The sequence below is a fragment of the Danio rerio genome, chromosome 20 (genome assembly GCF_049306965.1).
Source record: "Danio rerio strain Tuebingen ecotype United States chromosome 20, GRCz12tu, whole genome shotgun sequence".
NCBI classification, from domain to species: Eukaryota; Metazoa; Chordata; class Actinopteri; order Cypriniformes; family Danionidae; genus Danio; species Danio rerio.
In genome coordinates, this window is record NC_133195.1 from 24,769,093 (window position 1) to 24,793,486 (window position 24,394).

Below are 24,394 nucleotides of genomic sequence, written 5' to 3' on the forward strand. Positions count from 1 at the left end.
TGCGGAAAGAGTTGCCTAAAAAATGAGTTAAAGTATGCAGTATCTGTTGTAAATATTACTCAAAGTATAAGTAAAATGTAGCCCTTTTAAAAGTACTCAAGAGTGAGTAGTGAGTATTACACTGGGAAAGGTTGATGTGTTTACATGTAATTTGTCTGTGTGTGTAAACAAAACATTCTGCATAGTGTATTTATTTATTGTTTAGAGCCATTTCAGTCATCATACATCAAACATCCGTCATCTTCTCATTAGTGACATTTATCTGAACAGTCCCTGGATCTTTGCTTATAAAGTATCTTGTTGGACACTTTTAATGCTTACAAACAGTTTGCTGCATGTCTTGAGGTAGTTCAGTGTGATGCGATTTATTTTCTATGTGTAATTTGACTGGACAGGAATTGCAGGACTGGTTTTCATCCTCAGGAAATAATGAACCAGTGACTGCAAGTATAGGGGTAAAAGTACCAATACTGCACTAAAAATATACTTAAAACATTTTTTATAAATTTTGCTGTTTATTTACATGAAATTGGCATTTGGGAAGCCTGAAGATGGAAACATTTAAAATGTTAAACACGGATAGGTGAATCTGTTTCAACAATGATGTCATGTGCATTTTCCATTTTAATAAGTCTTTATCTATTTTAATTTAACTGATAGACAAGGAAAGTCTATTTTCATTCAACGGAATAATATTCTTTCTTTTATTTATTCAACTTTGAACTTATTTCTTTTAACGATTTACGATTAAGATTTTTTTTTTACAGCAGTACAAAATTATAGCTATTTCATGTTCAAGAACCATTTTTTTAGAAACTGTAAAATTGTGTAAAGAAAATAACTTTAAATTTTTTTATTTAAAAGTTTTAAATTTATATATATATATATATATATATATATATATATATATATATATATATATATATATATATATATATATATATATATATATATATATATTTTTTTTTTTTTTTAAATCAACAATAACACATCTTTATTTGTACTTTATTTAATAGGCTTTAAACTCTTATTTGCACTGGTATGCATGATTTTTACCCTGCATTTGCGGTAGTTTGTTTTGAAGGATTTGTGTATTTTGCGTATCTTCACTTTTTGATTAAATTATAAGGTCCTTATCCTCATTGATATCCGTTAAAGTGACTTTGCCTGTTCCGCCAAGTCCTGGAAGTCTATATTCTTCTGACTTTTGACCTCTCTTAGAATTAAATGAACGATAATGGGTTTGATTAGTCAGTTAGTTGCGCTCCTCCCTCGTCTTCCTCTCCATCAGCGCACTTCAGTCACGCGTCCGGCCAGTGCACGAGTCCAGCACTGAACGCGCAACAGGTCACTATTTCTGTCGGCAAGGAGTTTTGCCCTTTATAGAGTCTGTTTTCATTCGTTCTTACGGGGGTTGAGGATTTTAAACAGGCATCTAATAGAGCATAACTGTGGCCTGTATTCGTTATGAGGAGTTTTTGATTTTTGGTTTCATGTCTGGTCGGTCCAGCACTTCTGTCTGGCGATGGCAAAGACATCTTATGCGCTTTTACTCCTCGACATCCTCCTCACCTTCAACGTGGCTAAAGGTATGGCATAAACATCTCAATATACTTTTATATAAATACTAAACTCGTTTTAGTTAACTTTATCCTTGTTAATTGGTCACTAATTGATGGTGATCAATCATTTTTGTCAGTTTTCATTTCGCGAAAAAACGAGTTAAAATAATAACATGTGATAGCACCTGTTATTGGATTAAAATGACTGTTATTTAGATTTTTACTTACCTTTTCATCTCATTTTGTATAAAAATGTAACCTATATTGAAGTACCTTTATGTAAAGGGGAGGAAACTATGCAATTAAGCAAAGTTAATTACGGCAGGCTAAATAGAAAAACCTATAGGCTAAATTTCTTTACACTTTGTAGATGTAGTTTTAGTCTTTTACAAACTACATTGTGTGTTTGTTTGTTATTTGTTGCAGTTAAGAAGTCAGCTTTGAGAAGTTTGAAATTCTGTAATTTTAGATTATTAAATCGGTTTATAATCGTTAGTGTATTACCTAACATTAGCTGACAACAAGCATATGTATAAACATTTGTTAATAATAATAATAATAATAATTATAATAATAATAATAATAATAAGAAGAAAATCATTATTAGCTCATGTTCAGTAAATAATATTAACTATACAACTTTTAATTTAGATATTTTATTTGTATTTAGCAACCAGATTTTACTGCAAATGTATAAAATAAGTTTAAAAGCCTATTTTTTTATAGTATAAAGTGACCAGAATATGAGTTGTTCCAATATAAAACTCCCTAAAAAATGTTTTTAATGATTGATTTTCATCATGGTATTTACAACAAAATACTTTTTTCTTTTCCAATCAGTTTTATCACACTATTTCATAATTTCAAATGTGACCCAGCGAAGCATTTTTGCTTTTAGAAGAGTTAAAAATAACACCTCTTATTCTTTCTTGCCCTTATCTTGTATTTCCCTCACTTCTCTCTTATTCATCAGATACAATCAAGCCTTCACCACCATTGTTGTTTCAAATGATTTCAGTGCTCGGCAATTTCAATGTTAAAACAAACAGCTGAATAAGTTAGTCTCAGTGGAATGCCTGTGTTAGCACGGGTGTATGTGTGTTACCAGTCCTGATTCCTCTGGAACAGGAATCCCATCTCAGGTTTTGGAGTACGGGGCCATTTAGCCTGGCCCCGGCCCATCTGCCCCTGTTTCCTGTTTTGACACATCCAAGCCCCTGCTCTGTTTTTGCAGTGGAAAAATGTCCCAGAGTTCCACGTCGTGGGCATTGTGCCATGCCTGTATCTCTTGTTTCCAGTGTAAAACCAGGTTTGACTATATGGACAGACATTCATGGTGCAACTAGTCCATGTGAATCCATGCTTTCACAAAGACACAAGCAGTGGTTTGTTTCTGTATTTGTCGTTTAGCAGTGGATACCTTTTTCCAAGCATGATTTGTTGATCAATGAGCCACAGACTTAAAGCTTAAAGTAGCTAAAGTTGTCAGAAAGGCTTTTTATGTGTGTTTACAAGTGTGTACAAGTCCAGGTTTTTCACTGCAGTTTGTGTGTTAAAAAGAGGAATAGGGTCTGCTTTAAGATTGAGTTGGAGATAATGTAAAGTTAAGGATTCAAATAAATTATTGTGGGCTTAAAATTAAGCATCTTGAAAGCAGCTACATGAAGATACTAGTAAAATGTGGATATTGTACCTTTTAACTTTATTTAGTCTTGATGTTAATTTGATATACAAGTCATATTCTCAGTGGTTTATTGCTAAGAGGATGATGATTCTCCTGTCCAGTGTTTAGTTTTATTGTGAAATATTATGATGTTTTATTTCTAGATTAAAATGTAATTTATAAATTGCTTTTTAAGTTTGTTAAACATAAACGACAGGAATCTGGAAACATGTGTTTTTTTTTTTAATATGATTTATTGCATAAAGTTAATGTATTTCTAATCCCCCCAAAAACTAACACAATAAAAAAAAACTCATCCAGACTAAATAATAATTTATTATTATAAACATAATAAATATATTATTATTATTATAGATTATTATAATAATTATTATTATAGACATAATAAAGACTTGTCCAGATAACAAAATAGGTTTATTGGTCACACTATAAAATAAGGCTTGTATATATAAATATAAACAGCGAATGATACCATATAATGCACCATAAATTAACAATGAAAATTTTATTTTTTTAAATAACTAACGTTAACTAACAAAAACCTATACTGTAATAAATGTATTGTTCATTGTTTGTTCGTGTTAGTAAATGCATTAACTCACATGAACTAATTCAACCTTCAACCTTATTGTAAAGTGTTACCGATTTATCAAGTTAGTATTGTTTAATAAACCTTTATAGATGAACTATTCTGTAATTTAGGTTATTAGTCCATAAATATGAAGTTTATATCAAACACTGACACAGCAATAGTGTATGTGATAAAAATGTTAATTTACACATAACAGCACTTCAAAGACTTTCAATCTTTTTGAAAATCCGATGTCAAATTGTGCCTTGTTGGTCAAAAATGTACTTCAAAATGAAGTGAAATGTTCGACACTGTGTGGATCTTTGTTTCATTCACCTTTTCCAAATGAAAAGTGCAAATGAATGAATGTTCCAAGTGAATGTGCAAATACTTTTTTTTTACTTTGTTGTCTTTGGAGCTTCTTTATAATCTGGTTTCTGTAGACCTGAGTTTGCACAAGCTGTTGTTTTAGCAGACCGGCTGCAAAATAAGCTGTTTTTAAACTAAAAAAAACATTTGGAGTTCTGAAACTTACAGGATGATTTTATAGTATAATGACTCTCTTAAAATATCAAGAAAATTTAGATTTTTTAAAAAGTTATTGATCCATTAAATTCTCAAAGTGTTTATTTTTTACAAATAGATACATGTTGTGCCATCTATGGAGGCTTACTTTTTTTCTGTGAATAATTACATGCTGACCGAGATAGCCAACATTGTGATGTGTCTGTAAAGTGTTCAAAATTGGTATCTACAGTATGTGTACATACAGTATCTTAATCTGCAAAATATCAATATTATTGTAAAAACATGATTTCTGAAAACAGCTAATATGCTTATTTTAATAACTTCCAAAAATCATTTTATTGTGCTATTGTACACTTTGATGAAAAACATAACATGGTTTCAAGAGTTCACACTTAGCTGACGATTGATTATAAAGCATGTTTGGCATGCTGTCCCAGGATAGAGCCCTGAGCTCATAAGATCCTCGAGCCTGAGGCTCCCTCCCATATACAGGGTGAGAGGGGAGTTTGAGCTCAGGTAGGTCTCAAGAACTTCCCTGGTTGTTTTTTTTATTTTTATATTTTTTTAGGGGGGGGGTTACCTTTATTATGATAGGACAGTAGAGATTTCAGACAGGAAAGCATTGGGAGCAGAGAGAGGGGAAGGACCAGCAAAGGACCTCGAGCCAGGAATCAAACTCTGGTCCCCGTGAGCATGTCTCTATTGGCGGCGCCGACACTCCCCTGCTTGTTTAGGCAAATGGCGGATTAAGGACTGCTATAAAGATGTACAGCTGATTAAGAGCTCATCTATGGTGTCGATTTGGTTTAGTCAATTTGTCACATGTCTTTGAACAGTGTGAGGATACCGGAGAACCCAGGAGAAACCCACGCAAGCACAGGGAGAACATATAAACTCCGCACAGAAATGTCAACTGGCCAGGCAAAGGCCTGAACCAGAGACATTCTTGCTGTGAGGCAACAGTGCTAACCACTGGGCCAGTGTGCCACCCTGTCAAGGAAAAGGGGAAGAGTAAAGGTAGTAGGGGGATTCTTTAAGACGAAGATGACTAAGGTACAGTAAGACACTTTGTTTATTTTTAGTGAGTTTGGAATCGTCAGATTGGTGAATCATGCATTAGCTAATGCGGGACCGGCCGTGGTCAATCATAAGCACGTGATCCTCTTGAAATTAGTCTATAAATAAACTTCACTTACAGGTGGCGCAGTAGGTAGTGCTGTCGCCTCATAGCAAAAAGGTCGCTGGTTCGAGCCTCGGCTGGGTCAGTTGACATTTCTGTGTGGAGTTTGCATGTTCTCCTCGCGTTCGCGTGAAACACTGCTTACTGCATAGCCAATTGAGCTCCAGCGAGGGGGAGCTTGAGCTCCAACACCTCCTATAAGCTGTTTTAATGCGTACACCCACCCCACCCCTAACCCAAACCCCCTAGTGACATCAGTTATAGAAGAAGTGCAAGGAAGGAGGAGCTGGAACTCAAACTCCCCCTTGGTGGAGCTCAGCTCTGCCCAAGTGGCTCTGCAGTGAGTACCACTTGGTTTGTTTGGGTTTCATCTGGGTGCTCCGGTTTCCCCCACAAGTCCAAAGACATGTGGTACAGGTGAATTGGGCAAGCTGTATGGGTGTTTCCCAGTGATGGGTAGCACCTGGAAGGGAATCCGCTGCGTAAAACATGTGCTGGATAAATTGGCGGTTCATTCTGCTGTGGCGACCCCAGATCAATAAAAGGACTAAGCCGAAAAGAATATGAATTAATGATTGAATAAACTTCACTTCTGAAAATGAATAGAAAATGGAGTTCCCCTTCGGGGGGAACTTCAGCACTATAAGTGGATTTGATTGTTAAAATCCACGTATGGGAGATTCGGTTCAGAAGCTACTCGTCTGAAAGAGTATTGAACGGGCCAATTAAGAATGAATTGGCAGCGCAAGCCTGCGCAGGTGAGCGGCATAAGCAATCAACTGAGTATATAAGCTCACCTGGCGCCAGCAGACGCTATCCTTTTCGCTTCAGAGACTTTTCTGATCGAGCTTCATGAGGGTTCCTCCTGCTGTCTACAGCCACTTCGAGCGAACGAGTGTCTCCCGGTCCAGAGCGAGTCCACGCAGCGGCAGATGGTCGAGCTGGGTTTCTCCCTTGCCTGGCGTCCCTTTGGGTCCGGTCCTCCAGAGCGGTGCGTATTGTTGCAAAGCATCCTAAAAGAGCAACACAGTCGTGCAGCACGTCCTTTTCAGGACGGCGCTCCGACTGTGCGTTTCTGGTTGCGGGGGTTTCCTGGCTCCGGATGATGGGCACGATCACTGCATTACATGTTTGGGGGTCCAGCATGTTAATGTGGTGCTCGGGGGCGGTTCATGTCGTCACTACGATGCCATGACCGTCGCGCAGTTGAGATCGCGGCAAACTCTCGTGAGAGAGCAAGCCGCCCCAGTCGCCTCCTGTTCTGCAGCGGGCGCTCGGGCAGATCTGAGGGTTCCAGCGAGAGATAATCCGCCGCCTAAGGGCTCGCGGACCTCTCGCTCCTCCAAGCGCTCCATCCAAGCTTCGGGCGCTGGGAGTGATCCGTCTAATCAGATGGTAGCTCTCACGCTCGCTGTCACCGGAGATCAGATGTCCTCCGCGGCATCGGAGGGTGGGCTTTCATTGTCCGACGATGATCCGGACCCGCTCGCCCCCTTCGGGCAGGTGAGCGCTGTCAAAACGGATACTGAAACGGACGTGTTAGCCGTGCTTTCCCGGGCTGCTTCGGCCGTGGGTTGGAGATGGTTTATCCCCCAGCTCCGCGGCCGGACCGACTAGAGGGGCGTTCCCTTCTTCCCGGCGACGCACAGTAGGCTCGCGCGGTCTTAAAGAGCACCTTTTTCTGCTCGTGCTGCGTGTCCCTCCACCCTCACCACTCTTGGTGGTGGAGCAGCCAGGGGGTATGTGGCGATTCCTCAGGTTGAGTGTGCTATGGTGGTTAATCCGCACAGCGCCTCTTCTTGGCGGGGTCTGCTTTGTCTCCCATCCAAAGCCTGTGAGTTTTCGGCTCCCTCGGAGCTAGAGCTTACAAAGCTACGGACCAGGCTGCATCCGCCTTGCATGCGATAGCCACCGTCCAGCGCTACCAAGCGCAGGCGCTGGCTGAGCTGCACGAGGGTGGGTCCAACCCAGGCTTATGAGCTTCGCACCGCAGCCGACTAAGCTCTTCGGACTACTAAGTCCGCTGCGTGTGCTCTGGGGAGGACGATGTCCACACTAGTGGTCCAGAAGCCCCACCTCTAACAAAACTTGGTGATATGCGCGAAGTTGACAAAGTCCGCTTTCTTGACTCGCCCATATCCCAAGCTAGTCGGCGACACAGTCTGCGAATTCACCCAGGAATTCGAGGCAGTGAGAGAGCAGTCCGATGGGTGATGTCTAATCGGCGGCCCCGTAAGCCCGCTCCGCCCGCCGTGCCATCCATACCTGCTCCTCGCCGAAGGCGCCCGCCTACGAGAGCTGCACCGCCCCCGCACTCGCCTCTGGCGAAGCGAGCGCGTCGAGCACCTCGGAAGCAGGCCACTCCCCCTGCCCGGGACGCCGCTAAGTCTGGCAACGGACCGCGAAGCGTCCCTGGGACAGGTCATCTGGAGAGGAGGGAACTTGCTCTTTCCCCGCTGGAGGGCGGGGTGCCATTTCCAACGGCACTTTTTACTGCCATGAAATGAAAGGGCACTTTTCCACTTCTCCAGAGGTGACAGCCCGAAACCTGCCAGTTTGAGCTCAGCTCTCTAGCTCGTAGGTTCGGTGCACTCCGCCAGTGGCTCACGGGCACTGCAGGCCCTGCCAGCCTGGGACGCGCCGCCTCTCAGCTCGCAGGGTCTGCATGCTCCGCCAGCGGCTCACGGGCGCTGGGGGGACGGTCTCCCTTCTCCCAGCCCCCAAGCCCCCCCTCCGGAGTCAGGGTGCGGAGCCAGAGCGAATCGCTCTCCTCCAGCTCTTCTGTGGGACCCTCGCGCTCCCCGGATCAGCACACCCGCTCCTCGCTGCCCCTCCGCGGGTACGTCAACGATTGCTGCGATGACGTCATTAGCGAGGGCTCTGCCTGCCTGGTTAGCGCGGGCCAGCCCCTCGCGGTGGCTCATACGCACGATCAGACTCGGCTACGAACTACAGTTCTCCAAACGGCCTCCCAGGTTTACGGGCGTGTATTTCACCAGGGTCTATCCCCTGTCCGCCCTTGTCTTGCGAGAGGAGATTGCTGCCCTCCTGGCGAAAGGTGCAATCGAGCCGGTACCTCCAGCCGAGATGGAGAGCGGGTTTTACAGCCCGTACTTCATCGTACCCAAAAAGAGCGGTGGGTCACGGCCAATCCTAGATCTGCGCGTTTTGAATCGCTGCCTTCACAAGCTGTCGTTCAGAATGCTTACGCAGAGGCGCATCCTCCGATGCGTTCGTCCTCAGGATTGGTTTGCAGCCATAGACCTGAAGGACGCGTATTTCATGTCTCCATTCTTCCACGCCACCGTCAGTTTCTGCGGTTTGCGTTCGAAGGTCGAGCATGGCAGTACAAGGTCCTCCCCTTCGGGCTCTCTCTGTCTCCGCGGGTCTTCACCAAACTCGCGGAGGGTGCCCTAGCGCCTCTGCGGCTTGCGGGCATCCGCGTACTCAATTATCTCGACGACTGGCTGATTTTAGCCCACTCTCGGGAGCAATTGACTGCGCACAGAGACGAGGTGCTCCGGCATCTCCGCCTATTGGGGTTGCAGGTCAACTGGGAAAAGAGCAAACTCGCCCCGGTGCAGAGGATCTCTTTTCTCGGGATGGAGCTGGACTCGGTCACCATGGTAGCGCGCCTCTCCGGAGAGCGCGCTCGCCTGCTGCTGAACTGTCTGAGGGAGCTCGACAGCAAGTTAGTGGTCCCACTGAAATATTTCAGAGGCTCCTGGGGCATATGGCTTCCGCTGCGGCCGTCACGCCGCTCGGATTGCTCCATATGAGACCACTTCAGCACTGGCTTCAAGATCGAGTTCCGAGACGCGCATGGCATGCGGGCACACACCGAGTCTCTGTTACTGCGCTGTGTCGCCGCACCCTCAGCCCCTGGAACGACCCCTCGTTCCTGCAGGCCGGTGTGCCTCTGGGACAGGCGTCCAGTCATGTTGTTGTTTCGACAGATGCTTCCAGCACAGGCTGGGGAGCCGTGTGTCGCGGGCATGCAGCTGCGGGCCTGTGGGTAGGTGCCCAGCTGCATTGGCACATCAATCGCCTAGAGCTGTTGGCAGTGTTCCTTGCTCTCCGCCGTTTTTCTCCGGTGCTGGGGCAGCAACACGTGCTGGTCAGGACGGACAGTACGGCGGCGGCGGCGTATATCAACCGCATGGGGGGTATGCGCTCTCGCCGCATGTCTCAGCTCGCCCGCCGTCTGCTCCTCTGGAGTCACGCGCGGCTGAAGTCGCTGCGCGCCATTCACATCCCAGGTATGCTCAACCGTGCAGCCGATGTGCTCTCACGGCAGCAGATTCACTCTGGAGAATGGAGACTCCACCCCGAGTCTGTCCAGCTGATATGGGCGCGATTCGGGGAGGCCCAGATTGATCTGTTTGCTTCCCCCGAGAACGCTCATGGCCAGTTGTTTTATTCCCTGACCGAGGGCTCTCTCGGCACGGATGCACTGGCCCACAGCTGGCCTCGGGGCATACGCAAGTATGCGTTTCCCCCAGTGAGCCTGATCGCGCAGTTAATGTGCAAGGTCAGGGAGGACGAGGAGCAGGTTTTGTTAGTTGCGCCCCTCTGGCCCAACCGAACCTGGATATCAGAGCTCTCCCTCCTCGCGACGGCCCTCCCTTGGCAGATCCCTTTGAGAGAGGACCTACTTTCTCAGGGACAAGGCACCGTCTGGCACCCTCGTCCCGATCTCTGGAACCTCCACGTGTGGTCCATAGACGCGAGGAAGACTTAGGTAACCTGCCGCCCGCGGTGGTTGATACCATCACTCAGGCTAGAGCCCCCTCCACGAGGCGCGCCTACGCCCTGAAGTGGAGTCTATTCACTGAGTGGTGTGTCTCTCGCAGAGAAGACCCCCGATCTTGCCAGATCAGTGTTGTGCTCTCTTTCCTTCAAGAGAAGCTGGACAGCAGGCTGTCGCCCTCCACTCTCAAGGTTTACGTTGCTGCCATCTCCGCTCACCATGACGCGGTGGCTGGCGGCACCGTGGGAAAGCATAACCTCATCATCCGGTTCCTCAGAGGCGCTAGGCGAATTAATCCAACTCGCCCCCCTCTCACGCCCTCTTGGGATCTCGCCCTCGTTCTCACGAGCCTGCGATTTGATCCCTTCGAGCCACTCGATACAGTATCTTTAAGATTTCTGTCCCTGAAGACAGCTCTGCTGGTCGCGTTGGCCTCCATTAAGAGGGTCGGGGACCTGGAGGCATTTTCGGTCAGTGACTCGTGCCTGGAATTCGGGCCGGGATTTTCTCACGTTATTCTGAGACCCCGCCCGGGTTATGTGCCCAAAGTTCCTACCACTCCTTTTAGAGATCAGGTAGTAACCCTGCAAGCGCTGCCCCCGGAGGAGGCAGACCCAGCCCTGTCCTTACTTTGTCCAGTTCGCGCTCTGCGCATTTATGTGGACCGTACTCAGAACTTTAGATCTTCTGAGCAGCTCTTTGTCTGTTATGGCGGACGGCAGCAGGGAAGTGCCGTGTCTAAACAACGTTTATCCCACTGGATTGTGGAGGCCATTTCATGTGCTTATTTGAGCAGAGGCCAGCCGCGCCCCCCAGGAGTGCATGCGCACTCCACTCGGAGCGTTGCATCCTCTTGGGCGTGTGCGCGTGGCGCCTCTTTAGCAGACATTTGTAGAGCTGCGGGCTGGGCGACACCCAACACATTTGCAAGATTTTATAATCTGCGAGTGGAGCCGGTTTCCTCAAGGGTGTTAGGTACCTTTGGTGATTGAGGAAACAACTCGGTAGGTGTTGTACACGCTTGCGGTGCCTTTTTTCCCTAACACGGAGAGATGTGCACCCTCCTGTCTGTCAGTAAAGTTCCCCATTCGGTGAGCCCTGCAGATTCCTTCGAGGCCCCCAGCACTGACTCAGCGGAGGAGTCACTTGCCGGCCCATTACGTAGTAGGTCTGCCCGCTGGTCAGCCAGCGTTTTGGGTATAGGTGCCTGCTATGGCCGATCCCCGCTGGTGATCCCCATATGCTTTTCCGCCACGGTTAAGTTCCCCCCCTGGGCGGACCCGTGCTTTCCCTATCTGCTAACCACCTTCTTATGCACACTCCCCCTTTTCAGGGTTAGTCCATATGTAATTCCATTTGTTTCCCCCTATTGGGTGCGGATGGTCTCCGCAGCGTCCTCCCTACTGGGATGGCACGCTTCCCAACGTACTGTCGTGTATTCCTAGAATTATCTAGACGCTAGCGACTCCCAAAAAAGATACCTATTCCGTAAAACTTCTTTTGAAGTAGGATAAGTTAGGGCCATGGGCACGTTGGAGGACCACGCCTCTCGTGATCTGGGTGCGTCACGCTTGCCTGACCGCTCTCTCATGGTGGGTGTTGGTAAGGTGCAGTCATTATGGCGCTTTCAATGGGCTCCCATACGTGGATTTTAACAATCAAATCCACTTATAGTGCTGAAGTTCCCCCCGAAGGGGAACGTTCGAGGTTACTAAAGTAACCCTTCGTTCCCCGAGGAGGGGAACGGAAGCACTATACTCCGTCGCCATAATGACTGTCCCTTAGCTGTTAAAAGTCTCTTCAGCTTAAAAAGGATAGCGTCTGCTGGCGCCAGGTGAGCTTATATACTCAGTTGATTGCTTATGCCGCTCACCTGCGCAGGCTTGCGCTGCCAATTCATTCTTAATTGGCCCGTTCAATACTCTTTCAGACGAGTAGCTTCTGAACCGAATCTCCCATACGTGGATTTTAACAATCAAATCCACTTATAGTGCTTCCGTTCCCCTCCTCGGGGAACGAAGGGTTACTTTAGTAACCTCGAACGTTTCTGTTCTTGCAAATACAGCACATACTGCCGTTTTGCTTATGTCATCATAAATGTTCTTGCAGTGCTATTTTAGGCAAGATAAACAGTAAATGTTGAATTCTTCAGATGGAATGTGTTTTGAAAGTCAATACACCAATATCGTTCCTCTGGTATCGTTATGAATGTGATGCTCTTTTGAATTTAAAATAACTGGTGTGAACCGGGCTAGACTTTATAAATATTGTATCTGATAAAGTCCTCAGTTAGAACACTCAGTAATTGTTTTAAATATTTTATGTGAGAAATTGTGTGAATTTTAGCAGCTTTTCCTTAATCTTCGATATGTTTTATTCTTGCAGCGATAGAGCTCAGGTTTGTACCTGATCCTCCAACCTTGAACATCACTGAGAAGACTATCAAAATCAATGCTTCAGATACACTTCAAATCACATGCAGGTAAACTTTCCATCAGTTGTTTAATCCTTATTATAACAAAGTTACTTTGTCTCATATTCTGAATAAGGGATACTGATTTTGTTTATTGCTTTGTTTGGTTTACAATAATAACATATAGTAAACAATGTAATTTTGTTATCAATTTTCTCTATTAATAGTCTTTTTTTAAATCTGTTTCTCAGGGGTCGTCAAATTCTGGAGTGGTCCACACCTCACAACCGGACCAGCTCTGAAACCCGGCTCACTATATCCGACTGTAGTGGCGATGGACTATTCTGCAGCACTCTGACACTTTCCAAAGCTGTAGCCAATGAGACAGGCGAATACCGCTGCTTCTATAAGAGCCTGCCAAAAGAGGATGGGAAAACATCTGTAGCTGTATATGTCTTCATACAAGGTATCATTGTCATGTCGGAAAAGTTTTAAGACAATTTTTAAAATACTCCTACTTTCTCTCTTAAGTAAAGTGGGAAAGAGAGTTGGAATGTTGCAAAAAATGTGTCCATCACATACTTCCTTTGTTATCCTTCTGGATAACCCTTTGACCTCTTCATCCTTCATAACCTCTTCACCACTACATTTTACCTCCCATTTCAGCCAGCTGTAAACTCCTCCCTTGTCCAGACAGACAAAATATAGGAAATAGCTTGTTTCGAGTTTTAAATGTGGTTGTGTAAACCTGCATTGCTTTCTGTGCCTGCAGATCCGGACTGGTACATTTGTTGTCCATAAGAAGTGTCATGTCTCTTATACAAGCTAAAAAGAATAGTTTTTGCAAAAATCATTCACCCTGGGTTTTTTTTTTTAATAAAACCTATTTGAATTTCTTTCGTTTGTTGCACCTAAAGGGAAAAAAGCATATTAGGTTTAGTTCCTATAGTACTATGGTTATCAGTGGCTGCTTTTTTCAACCTTTTTTCAGAATATCTTGTCTTGTATAATGAATGAAATTCTTAAAAGTTTAGAACCACTTTAGTGTGAGTAAATTACGAGGTAATGTTTATTTTTAGATTAACTTTTCCTTTAGGAGCAGTGTAAGAGGTAACAAATTATAAGTTGAGTTACATAAAAATATAACTTTTTTAAGTAGCGAGTAAAGTAACATTACTTTCAAAAAAAGTAATGTAATGCGAGTGACTTTTTAGTTTAATTAATTAACTGTTTAAAAAAAATAAATTGCTGAATTAAAATTAAATTAGTCACAATGAATCACACAATGAGAGAATGTTTATTATTTTGAACGCACATCGAAGATGAGGAAAAGGGGATTGTCTTAATGGACGGTGATTTTATTTGAGACGAATAGCACAAAAGAAGCAAACACATTGCTTTAAACATTATCCTAAAATTTGATTTTTTGTTGTGTTTTTTAAAGGTAAATGAAGGTGTAGGTTATATAGTGCGTTGTTAATTGCAGAAAAAAGTTCTAAAAGAGATCAAGCCATAGCCAGGTCAGAAAAAGTCATGCGAAAGTAACTCAAAAGTCACGTAACGCAATACTTACTGTAAAAAGTACTTAAGAAAGGCAACTAGTTACTTTTTGGGGGAGTAGTTCAATACTGCAATGCCTACATTATAAAGTAACTTTCTCTAACACTGTTTAGGTCTCCACCCAGTATTTAATTTCCTACGAAAATTAACTATTGTATTACTGCAGGAACATTTCAGTGAAGTATAAGTGTAAAGTTTTATAAATACCGTTTTAGAACTAGTGCATAAAAAACATGACCGATTTATTGTTAACATCCCAGCATGCTCCTTGATGTTAAAAGGACATCAAAAACATGTCAAAAATGTAAATTGATTTGGAGTCACTTGATTACTCCATTTAACATTGGCAGTTATGTTAGCTTAGTAGTAGTTTTTACAAATTTAAGTGGATTGAACATAACATTCCTTCATTCATTTTTAACTGGCTTAGTCCCTTATTTATCAATGGTCGCCATAGTGAATTGAATCGCCAACTATTCCAGCATATTTTTTACACAGTGGATGCCCTTCCTGCAGCAACCCAGTACTGGGAAACACCCATACACTTTCATTCATACACACACTCATACACTTTGGCCAATTTTGTTTACCCAAGTCACCTATAGCGCATGCCTTTGGACTGTGGGGAAACTGGAGCACCTAAAGGAAACCCATGCCAACATGGGAAGAACATTCAAACACCCCACAGTCATGCCAACTGGCCCAGCCGGGACTCGAACCAGCAACCATCTTGCTGTGAGGTGACAGTGTTTAACACTGAGCCACTGTGTTGCATTATTATAACAAAAAATATATATAATTTTAAGAAATTATAAAGTCATTTTAACAGGCTTGAGGCTTCATCACACATTTTTGGATTCTCAAGGAAATTATTTATTTATTTTTTGAAATAATAATTGGCAGCTTGCAAGATTGGTAAAAAAAGCAATCATTGTTGATAATAAATATCCCAGACCTATGATAAAAATATCATATCTGTTGTTTTTATGTTTTTTTAGATTACCGTACACCATTTGTCCGAATTGCTCAAGATTATGATGTGGTATTCATTCGAGAGGGGGAACAGGTGGTCATTCCCTGTCTGGTGTCTGTGGAGGACCTGAATGTTACACTTTACACAGTGAGTTTTCATATATGCTCACACATATTCTCTTACTCCACGTTTGAAATAAGGGATTACTTGCAGATTTAGCCCTACTCTAAATTAATTTAAGATTTTTTTGTAATGTTGAAATATATTTTTTATGAGAGAGAGAGAGAGATTTGATTTATTTTAGTGTCCTTAAGGAGCTAATGCAATTATTTATGCAATAACTTTTATTTGAAATGCAGAAAATGTTATTGTAATTATTTTTTTATTTTTTGCTAAATATATCTATACAGAATTTTTTTTTTAGTCAACATTTATTTTGTTTCAAGTAATTCATTTTAAGTTAAGTGTTAGGTATATAACTCTGAATCTTAATACTTTTGAACAGCTATGTTGTAAAACACTGTCACATGGCAACATGAGCAATCTATAACAAATGTAACATGTAACAATATGAAATATTTAGCTGTTAACTCATCAAGATTCCTATCTATTGGTGTTGATGATATGATGTGAAAAGTATGTTTCTGGTGGTTGTCTTTGACAGAAGTATCCAGTAAAAGAACTGTCCACTGATGGGAAAGAGGTGATCTGGGATAGCAGGAGGGGCTTCATCTTGCCCAGTCGTGTGGTCAGCTATGCTGGAGTCGTCTACTGCCAAACCACTATTCGAAACGAGACCTTTCAGTCCTCACCTTACATTGTGGCTGTTGTAGGTAAGAAAACAAGACAGTTAATTTATTTGTGTAGGTAAACAGTGCATGAAAAAGTTCCATAGTCGGAAATAAGAACATGTACACTACCGTCATTGAAATATTTTTTAATGTTTGGAACACGTCTTTTCTGCTCACCAGGACTGTATTTATTTGAACAAAAAACACAATAAAACAGTAACATTGTGAAATATTATGCTTAATACTCATATTATATTTACTCTCGAAGTGCAGTACAGACGTGTAAACACCTTAATCAAACTATTACTGTTGTGTAGGATTTACGCTGCATTTTGTGACAGGATAGTCAATACACACATGGCTGTTTGAAACTTTTCTCTGCACCTCCCGAGTCAGTGAAGGATCACAGTAACCTGCATTAGGAAATGCAGAGTTTTACTTCCTCCTTACAGCATGCTGTATCAAATTCCATTTAATCAACACTCTTTCAGCAGTTCACAGTCGCATCCAATATCTGGTTTGTCGAGCGGGGGATGTATAAAATGTTCCTGAATGAAAGTGAAAGTGCCAAACTGCTGTTAAATGTAAATTGTGAATACGCTGGTGACGCAATGATGTTAATCGAAGTATGTACTATAACATGTAAAACGGGATCATGAAAGGAACATTCAAAAAGCAACTCATGTAAAAACCTTAATCATGTTATTGTCTTATTCAGATTAAGGCAAATAATTTGATTAATGATGTCCATGTAAATGTAGTCAATGTTAATTAGTCATTAATGATTGACTTTCAAACTGTCAGGATTAAAACAATATTTTTCTGCTTCGCATTTTGTGAGAACCACTGTACTGTCTATTTCTGGATTCAGGGATGGATGGGAGTAAAAAACTAAATAATATAGTTTTGTAATATATTAAGTTGTCAAATTCTAAATGTTTTTACTGTCACATTGGTATAAACTTTTTTAAAGATTTTTTGAATGCTATTTTTATAAAATGTGTTATTTTATGAATCTACAAAAGCAGCACAAACGTTTATTTCTCAAAGATCATGTGGATCATGAATACTATATGAAGCAATTTTTTTTTTTTACTTTAAACCACAATAATAAACTACCTTATAAAATATATCAAAATAAAAAACAGTTGTTTTAAATTGAAATAATATTTCACAATACTACTCATTTTATTTTTGAAGAGACTTTTTGAAGAAACATTCCTACTGATCCCAAAGTCTTACTTATAAACTTTTTGATGGTGGTGTAAGCATCTGACATACAGTATGCATTGATTATGCTTACTCAATATCATGTCAAAAGCATGTCAAAAAGTGATAAAGCTTTTGTTTTTGAGGAGACTTGCTTGTTTCAGAATGTTTTGTTGATACTGAGAACAGTGTGGTGTGAGATCAGCTGCCTGGGTCTCAAGAGAACAATGCTCCTCCCGGCACGTCTCTCACACCCCTTCCCTCTTCCGCAGGATACAAGATCTATGACCTCACCCTGAGTCCACAGCATGAGAGGCTGACGGTCGGAGAGAGACTCATACTCAACTGCACCGCGCACACAGAGCTCAATGTTGGAATCGACTTCCAGTGGACCTTCCCTCATGAGAAGGTCAGTAATGGAGAGAAATGCCCAGAGTTCAGTCATTTTTACCTCTGATTGGTGACATTTGTCACAATTGTGATTACCTCAACATAAAAAGACCAGCCCTTGGAGATTTTTTTTCTGTGGTCTTTTTCCTGTTCCCCTTCAGTATGTGCTGTAAGTTTGCAATGTACGGCGATGAAAAACAGCCAGAAATAGTCTAAACAAAAGCAGTCTGCTTCTTTTTTCTGATTGCAGGTGTCTGACTGCTTATGTCTAAGATACAGTTTCAAATACAATTTCACTAGTGCCGTTTAATGGGGTCAAAATTTTCAAATTGTTTTAATAACTGATTTCTAATAACTATTTTATTCTGTCTTTGACATGATGACAATACACATAATGGGCCCTATAATACACCTGTTGCAATAAGGCGCAAGATGTGTTTGGCGCGATTGGTTGCTATTTTCAGACCAGCACCACCATAATTTACAAGTTTTGCACCACGCAAATCCATTTGCGCCACTTTGTTGGCTTATGGGTATGCTGGTCTATTTTGAGGAACTGAAATATACTGCACCATTGACCGACTTAAAGCTTAACTTAAATGTTAGAAAATTATTATTTTCTACATAAATATGAAAACCACTGCCTCCAAGCGTTTTTCATGTCAGGGGTCTTTTTTTCAGTTTATTCATGACAAATTGCTTTTGTATAATGTTATTATTATTAGCAGTATTATTTTATTTTATGCATATTTATATATATTTTTTAATATAAAACAAGTTTAGATTTGTCCACCTGTCGGGTTTTGGAGACGTCTACATCACCATATGGCGCATGTGTTTGTATATAACTCAAAAAAGAAAGTTTTTTGACCACACTTTGTTATTATTGTTCAATTATTTATTTGCTGGAAAATAGAAATGAATTTAGTAATAGTTTTGAATCAAATCCTACAAAATAAAATTAGTAGGCTACTAGATGTCTTCAGTGGAGTGCGTGCAACACCGTTTCCTTATCCACGAACGTAAGAAGTAAAAAGAAGGGTAAAATTAAAGCAAAGAGAAAGTAAAGAGGCTGAATGGAGGAGGCTTGTTCTTTATCCTTGCACTGCAGATGGTCTGTTTAACTGTTTTCTTGCTACCAATGTCTGTAGTTTTTTCACTTTCAGAGTCTGCCATGTCAATAGCAAAAGCACCATGGCGCAACGCAACTAACTCTTAACTCTCAGAGCTGAAACTCTGATTGGTTTAATTCACATTATGTTAAAAACCCACCCCTAATTCATTAAGACAATAAGTACATCCCTGTTAGACTATGCACATGGGCGCAGAGCACATTTTTCTGTCCTTAAAAAAATCTAAAGTGGATTTGGACACACCCTTAATGCTTTTGCACCATGCGCTGTAGACTTTCCGCCTAAATTGTTAAAATAGAGCCCGATATATTACTTTTTTTTTTGCAAAATACTAGTATTCAGCTTAGATTAATTAGGTTAAGTAGAAAAATTTGGTTATTTAGACAAGTCATTAGGTAAAGGGTGGTTTGGTATGTAGTCGATCAAAAAGAAAATCATGGGGTCGCCACAGCGGAATGAACCGCCAACTTATCCAGCACATTTTTACGCAGCGGATGCACTTCCAGCCACAACCCATCTCTGGAAAAAAAAAAATATATATATAAATAAAATTATAAATTATAAAATTATATATATATATATTCCTATTTTTTAGACCAAACTAAAAGAAATAAGACTTTTTCTGAAATAGAAATTGGGAAAAATTTGGAAAATATTTCACATTTCACAGAAGGGCTAATAATTTAAGTCTTGGGTGCAGACGTAGTCAGTATCAATCAAATAATAGACTAAAATCAGTAATATAGTGAAAATTATTGTTATTAAATGTATGTGTTTTCTATTTTAATTTATTTAATTGGATTTTTATTATATACAGTTGGAGTGTGCTTTGCATTGATTGCTTTGTATTGATCTCCATACAATATATAGCCTCTACACCTTTCCAGTGTTTTTTTACCTTTAAAACACAAGCTGTGATGTGTGTATTGTTGTAATCTGAAACATGAAATCTGAACATCACTGTATGACCAGTTGATAAACTAACTGCATTTATTGGCTAGACAAAAGCAAACCAGTCATCTTGCTTGTGATTGTAAATTCTTCAGCAAACTCCACACATCTATGTTCAAACCAAGAGTTTTCTGTCTTAATCTTAGTTTAATAACTTCAATCCAGTTTATCTGAGTTGGTTGGACTACGATTCCATAACTAACACAAATAATTCCTCTCCGCCTGCAGAGAAGTGTCAACGGCTCAATGTCGACCTCACGCTACAAGACCAGCTCCAACAAGAAAAAGCTGTGGAACTCATTGGAGCTGTCCAATACCCTCACTGTGGAGAATGTGACTTTAAATGACACTGGAGAGTATATTTGTACTGCTTCTAGTGGTCAGATGCAGAAGATTGCCCAAGCATCCCTCATAGTCTATGGTATGCACTTTTAGAATAACCTCAATTTAGCAATGACAAAAATTGTGTTAACACCACTAACATACTTATTGATTTATTTCAGAAAAGCCATTTATAGCACTCAGTGATCAATTGTGGCAGACTGTGGAGGCAAAGGCTGGCGATGCAGAGGCAAAAATCCTTGTTAAATATTACGCTTATCCAGAGCCCGCTGTCAGATGGTAAGTGATCAGTTGTGACTATTGTTATATTATATTATATAATATTATATAATATTATATAACATTATATTATATTATATTATATTATATTATATTATATTATATTATATTATATTATATTATATTATATTATATTATATTATATTATATTATATTATATTATATTATATTATATTATATCATTTTATTTTATATTATATTATAATATATGATATTATATTACATTATATTATATTATATTATATTATATTATATTATATCATTTTATATTATATTATAATATATTATATTATATTATATTATATTATATTATATTATATTATATTATATTATATTATATTATATTATATTATATTATATTATATTATATTATATCATTTTATATTATATTATATCATATTATATTATATCATATCATATCATTTTATATCATTTTATATTATATTATATTATATTATATTATATCATTTTATATTATATTACATTACATTACATTATATTATATCATATCATTTTATATGATATTATATGATATTATATTATATTATATTATATTATATTATATCATTTTATATTATATAATATTATATTATATTATATTATATTATATTATATTATATTATATTATATTATATTATATTATATTATATTATATCATATCATTTTATATTATATTATATTATATTATATTATATTATATTATATTATATTATATTATATTATATTATATTATATTATATTATATCATATTATATTATATCATATCATATCATATCATTTTATATTATATTATATTATATTATATTATATTATATTATATTATATTATATTATATTATATTATATTATATTATATTATATTATATCATTTTATATTATATTATATTATATTATATTATATTATATTATATTATATTATATTATATCATTTTATACTATATCATATCATTTTATATTATATTATATTATGTTGTATTATATTATATTATATTATATTATATTATATTATATTATCTTATATTATATTATATTATATTATATTATATTATATTATATTATATTATATTATATTATATTATATTATATTATATTATATCATTTTATACTATATCATATCATTTTATATTATATTATATTATGTTGTATTATATTATATTATATTATATCATATTATATTATATTATATTATATTATATTATATTATATTATATTATATTATATTATATTATATTATATTATATTATATTATATTATATTATATTATATTATATTATAAATAGATAAGGTTTGTTTGTCAAAGTCAGAAACTTACTAAACATAGTTTTATTAATGTTTCATCACCTTTTCAGGTATAAGAATGATCAGCTGATCGTCTTGAGGGACGAGTACAGGATGAAGTTCTACAGAGGAGTCCATCTCACTATATATGGAGTAACAGAGAAAGATGCTGGGAATTACACTGTTGTCATGACAAATAAGATTACCAAAGAGGAGCAGAGAAGAACATTTCAGCTCGTGGTTAATGGTAGTGAATTGCTTATTTTTCTCTTGTCTTGATTTACCTTGTCTTGTGTTTACTCCCTTACTATTGTTCTTGTCTCCCTTGTCCTGTTGTGTCTTCTCTTCTCTTCTCTTCTCTTCTCTTCTCTTCTCTTCTCTTCTCTTCTCTTCTCTTCTCTTCTCTTCTCTTCTCTTCTCTTCTCTTCTCTTCTCTTCTCATTTTCTCTACTCTACTCTACTCTACTGTACTCTACTCTACTCTATTCTACTCTACTCTGCTCATCTCACCTCATCTCTCTTCTCTTCTCTTCTCTTCTCTTCTCTTCTCTTCTCTTCTCTTCTCTTCTCTTCTCTTCTCTTCTCTTCTCTTCTCTTCTCAATTCCTCATCTGCTCTGCTCTTCTCTTCTCTTCTCTTCTCTTCTCATCTCATCACCTTTCCTCTCCCCTCATCTTTGCTCATCTCCTCATCTCCTCTCCTGTCATCTCATCTTCTCTCATTTTTTCTGATCTCATCTCCTTTCCTATCCTCTCATCTCATATTCTCTTACTTATCTCCTCTCCTTTCTTATCCTCTCATCTCATCTTCTCTCGTCTCATCTTCTTTCATCTCCTCATCTTTCATCCTCTCCTATCCTCTCATCTTCTCTCATCTCCTCTCCTTTCATCTCCTCTCATCTCCTCTTATGTCATCTCATCTCATCTTCTGTCCTGTCATTTCATCTTCTATCTCATCTCCTTGTCATTACTCTTCTTATCTCACATCTCTTATAAATCTTGTCATCTCAAACTCATTTCTTTTCTCGTCATGTCTGAGCTTCTTTCATTTTATCTCTTGTCTTCTTTTCTCTTGTATCCTCAACTCTTCTCTTGTTGTCTTAATTAGTCCCTGTCTCATAATGTCTCCATGTCTCTTGTCTTCTCATCTCTTCTCTGGTCATCTAATTGATTGTGTTCTTGTCTCATGACATTTTTTGCCTTCTTGCCTCTTGCTTTGTTGCCTCGGCTCAATTTCTCTTATTGACACATCCTTTGTGTTTTCATCTGATCTGATCTAATTTCTTGTCTCATATCTTCTCTTGTCATTTCTTGTGTCATTTTTACATCTTTTTTTATTGTCTTTTGTCTTGAGTCACCACTTGTCTTATCTCACCTTATCTATTTTTACTTTTTCTTAATTCGACTCATTTTGTCTCATCTTCTGATCTCTTGTTTCTTTCCTCTCTTCTCATGTCTTCTGTTTTCGCCACCTATATTTTTTGTCTTATATCTTATTGTCTTTTGTCCCCATTTTTTGTATTGCCATCACCTCTTCTCATTCTCTCTTCTCTTGATTCAGGCTGTATTAACTTGAGTGTTTGTATGTTCAGATCTACCCAGGATCTTTGAGAAGGATGTGTCGTTGGATCGTGATGTCCACATGTACGGCAGTAGCCCTACACTGACCTGCACCGCTAGTGGAGGATCCAGCCCTGTCACAATCAAATGGCAATGGATGCCCAGAGAAGACTGTCCAGTCAGATTTCTGTAAGTGATATTGACACATAACTAATTTTCCCATTTTAATGCGCTACTTTTGCATTGTTTTTCTATGTAAACATACACTTTGTTTGGTTGACCATTACACTTGCATATTTTGCATATTTTGCCCACACATGAGTGGCACATTTTTATGACACCATGTCAAAAGAGTATACTTTTACGCGCAATGCACCACACCGGTGTCAGTTTCAAAGCAGTGAGCCAATCAGATAAACTCAGAGGCGGGCCAAGCTTTCCAAGCTTCTGCTTACAGTGTCAAGTTGGCATGGCAGCTGTTTATTTGACAGCAACGTAGTGGAGAATTCCTGAGGACATTCCTGAGGACATTTTTATAGCAAAGACTCATTTTGTGTGAGTGTGTCAGAAATTTTATTAAATTCTAGGTAACCCTTTAAAATAATGTCTTATTTGTTAACATGCTTTAGCTAACATGAACTATGAATGTTTTTACAGCATTTATTTTACTGTATTTATTAAATAATGGACAATATCTAGCTGGTTGGTATTATCACTATTATTTTTACCCAGCTTTCTAGAATACATGATTCAGATTGGTCAGTCACAATAAAACAACTGGCTAGGTGTACATGATGCCACTTATTACACCACTACTTGGCACAAAAGTAAACAATTAGGCCTAAATCATTAAAGGGAAGTGAAGTGAGCTTTGTCAAGTGTGGTTTTACCCATACTCAAAGTTGGTCCACTCCTTTTAACCCATCCAATTTCACACACATTTTGAGTGAGGAATAAGAGCACACACATACTGTACACACACATTGAGCATACACCCAGAGCAGTGGGCAACTATTAATATTTTATTAGCTCTTTACTTAAATGAGAGGCATGCATAAATGAAAATTGCAGATGGAAAATGGCAGCCTGCACTAAACTGATTATTATTATTATTATTATTATTATTATTATTATTATTATTATTATTATTATTATTATTATTATTATTGTCATTCAGTCACAGGATGGCACCAAACAGTCAAGAACAATGGAGTGACACATATGATGCTCTACAAAATGATTT

At 39.2% G+C, this 24,394-nt stretch overlaps 2 protein-coding genes across 3 annotated transcripts in view; both read left to right on the forward strand.

The window, feature by feature from the left end:
• Positions 1-1,297: 1,297 nt before the first annotated feature.
• Positions 1,298-24,394, forward strand: part of kdr (kinase insert domain receptor (a type III receptor tyrosine kinase)) — a 56,644-nt gene continuing 33,547 nt past the window's right edge. The window contains 10 exon segments of one of the 2 annotated variants that reach the window (NM_001024653.2): positions 1,298-1,589; positions 12,661-12,757; positions 12,940-13,154; positions 15,247-15,368; positions 15,886-16,054; positions 17,494-17,630; positions 19,924-20,116; positions 20,199-20,316; positions 21,665-21,840; positions 23,184-23,340. In NM_001024653.2, the coding sequence (NP_001019824.2) occupies positions 1,526-1,589; positions 12,661-12,757; positions 12,940-13,154; positions 15,247-15,368; positions 15,886-16,054; positions 17,494-17,630; positions 19,924-20,116; positions 20,199-20,316; positions 21,665-21,840; positions 23,184-23,340 (1,448 nt within the window). In that variant the 5' untranslated portion in view covers positions 1,298-1,525. 2 annotated transcript variants of the gene reach the window in all.
• LOC141379561 (uncharacterized) lies at positions 6,773-11,919 on the forward strand. Its single transcript, XM_073934084.1, has 2 exons — positions 6,773-8,623; positions 9,246-11,919. Exons 1-2 carry the CDS (start codon positions 8,385-8,387, stop codon positions 10,264-10,266), a joined length of 1,260 nt encoding a protein of 419 aa, XP_073790185.1. The 5' UTR covers positions 6,773-8,384; the 3' UTR covers positions 10,267-11,919.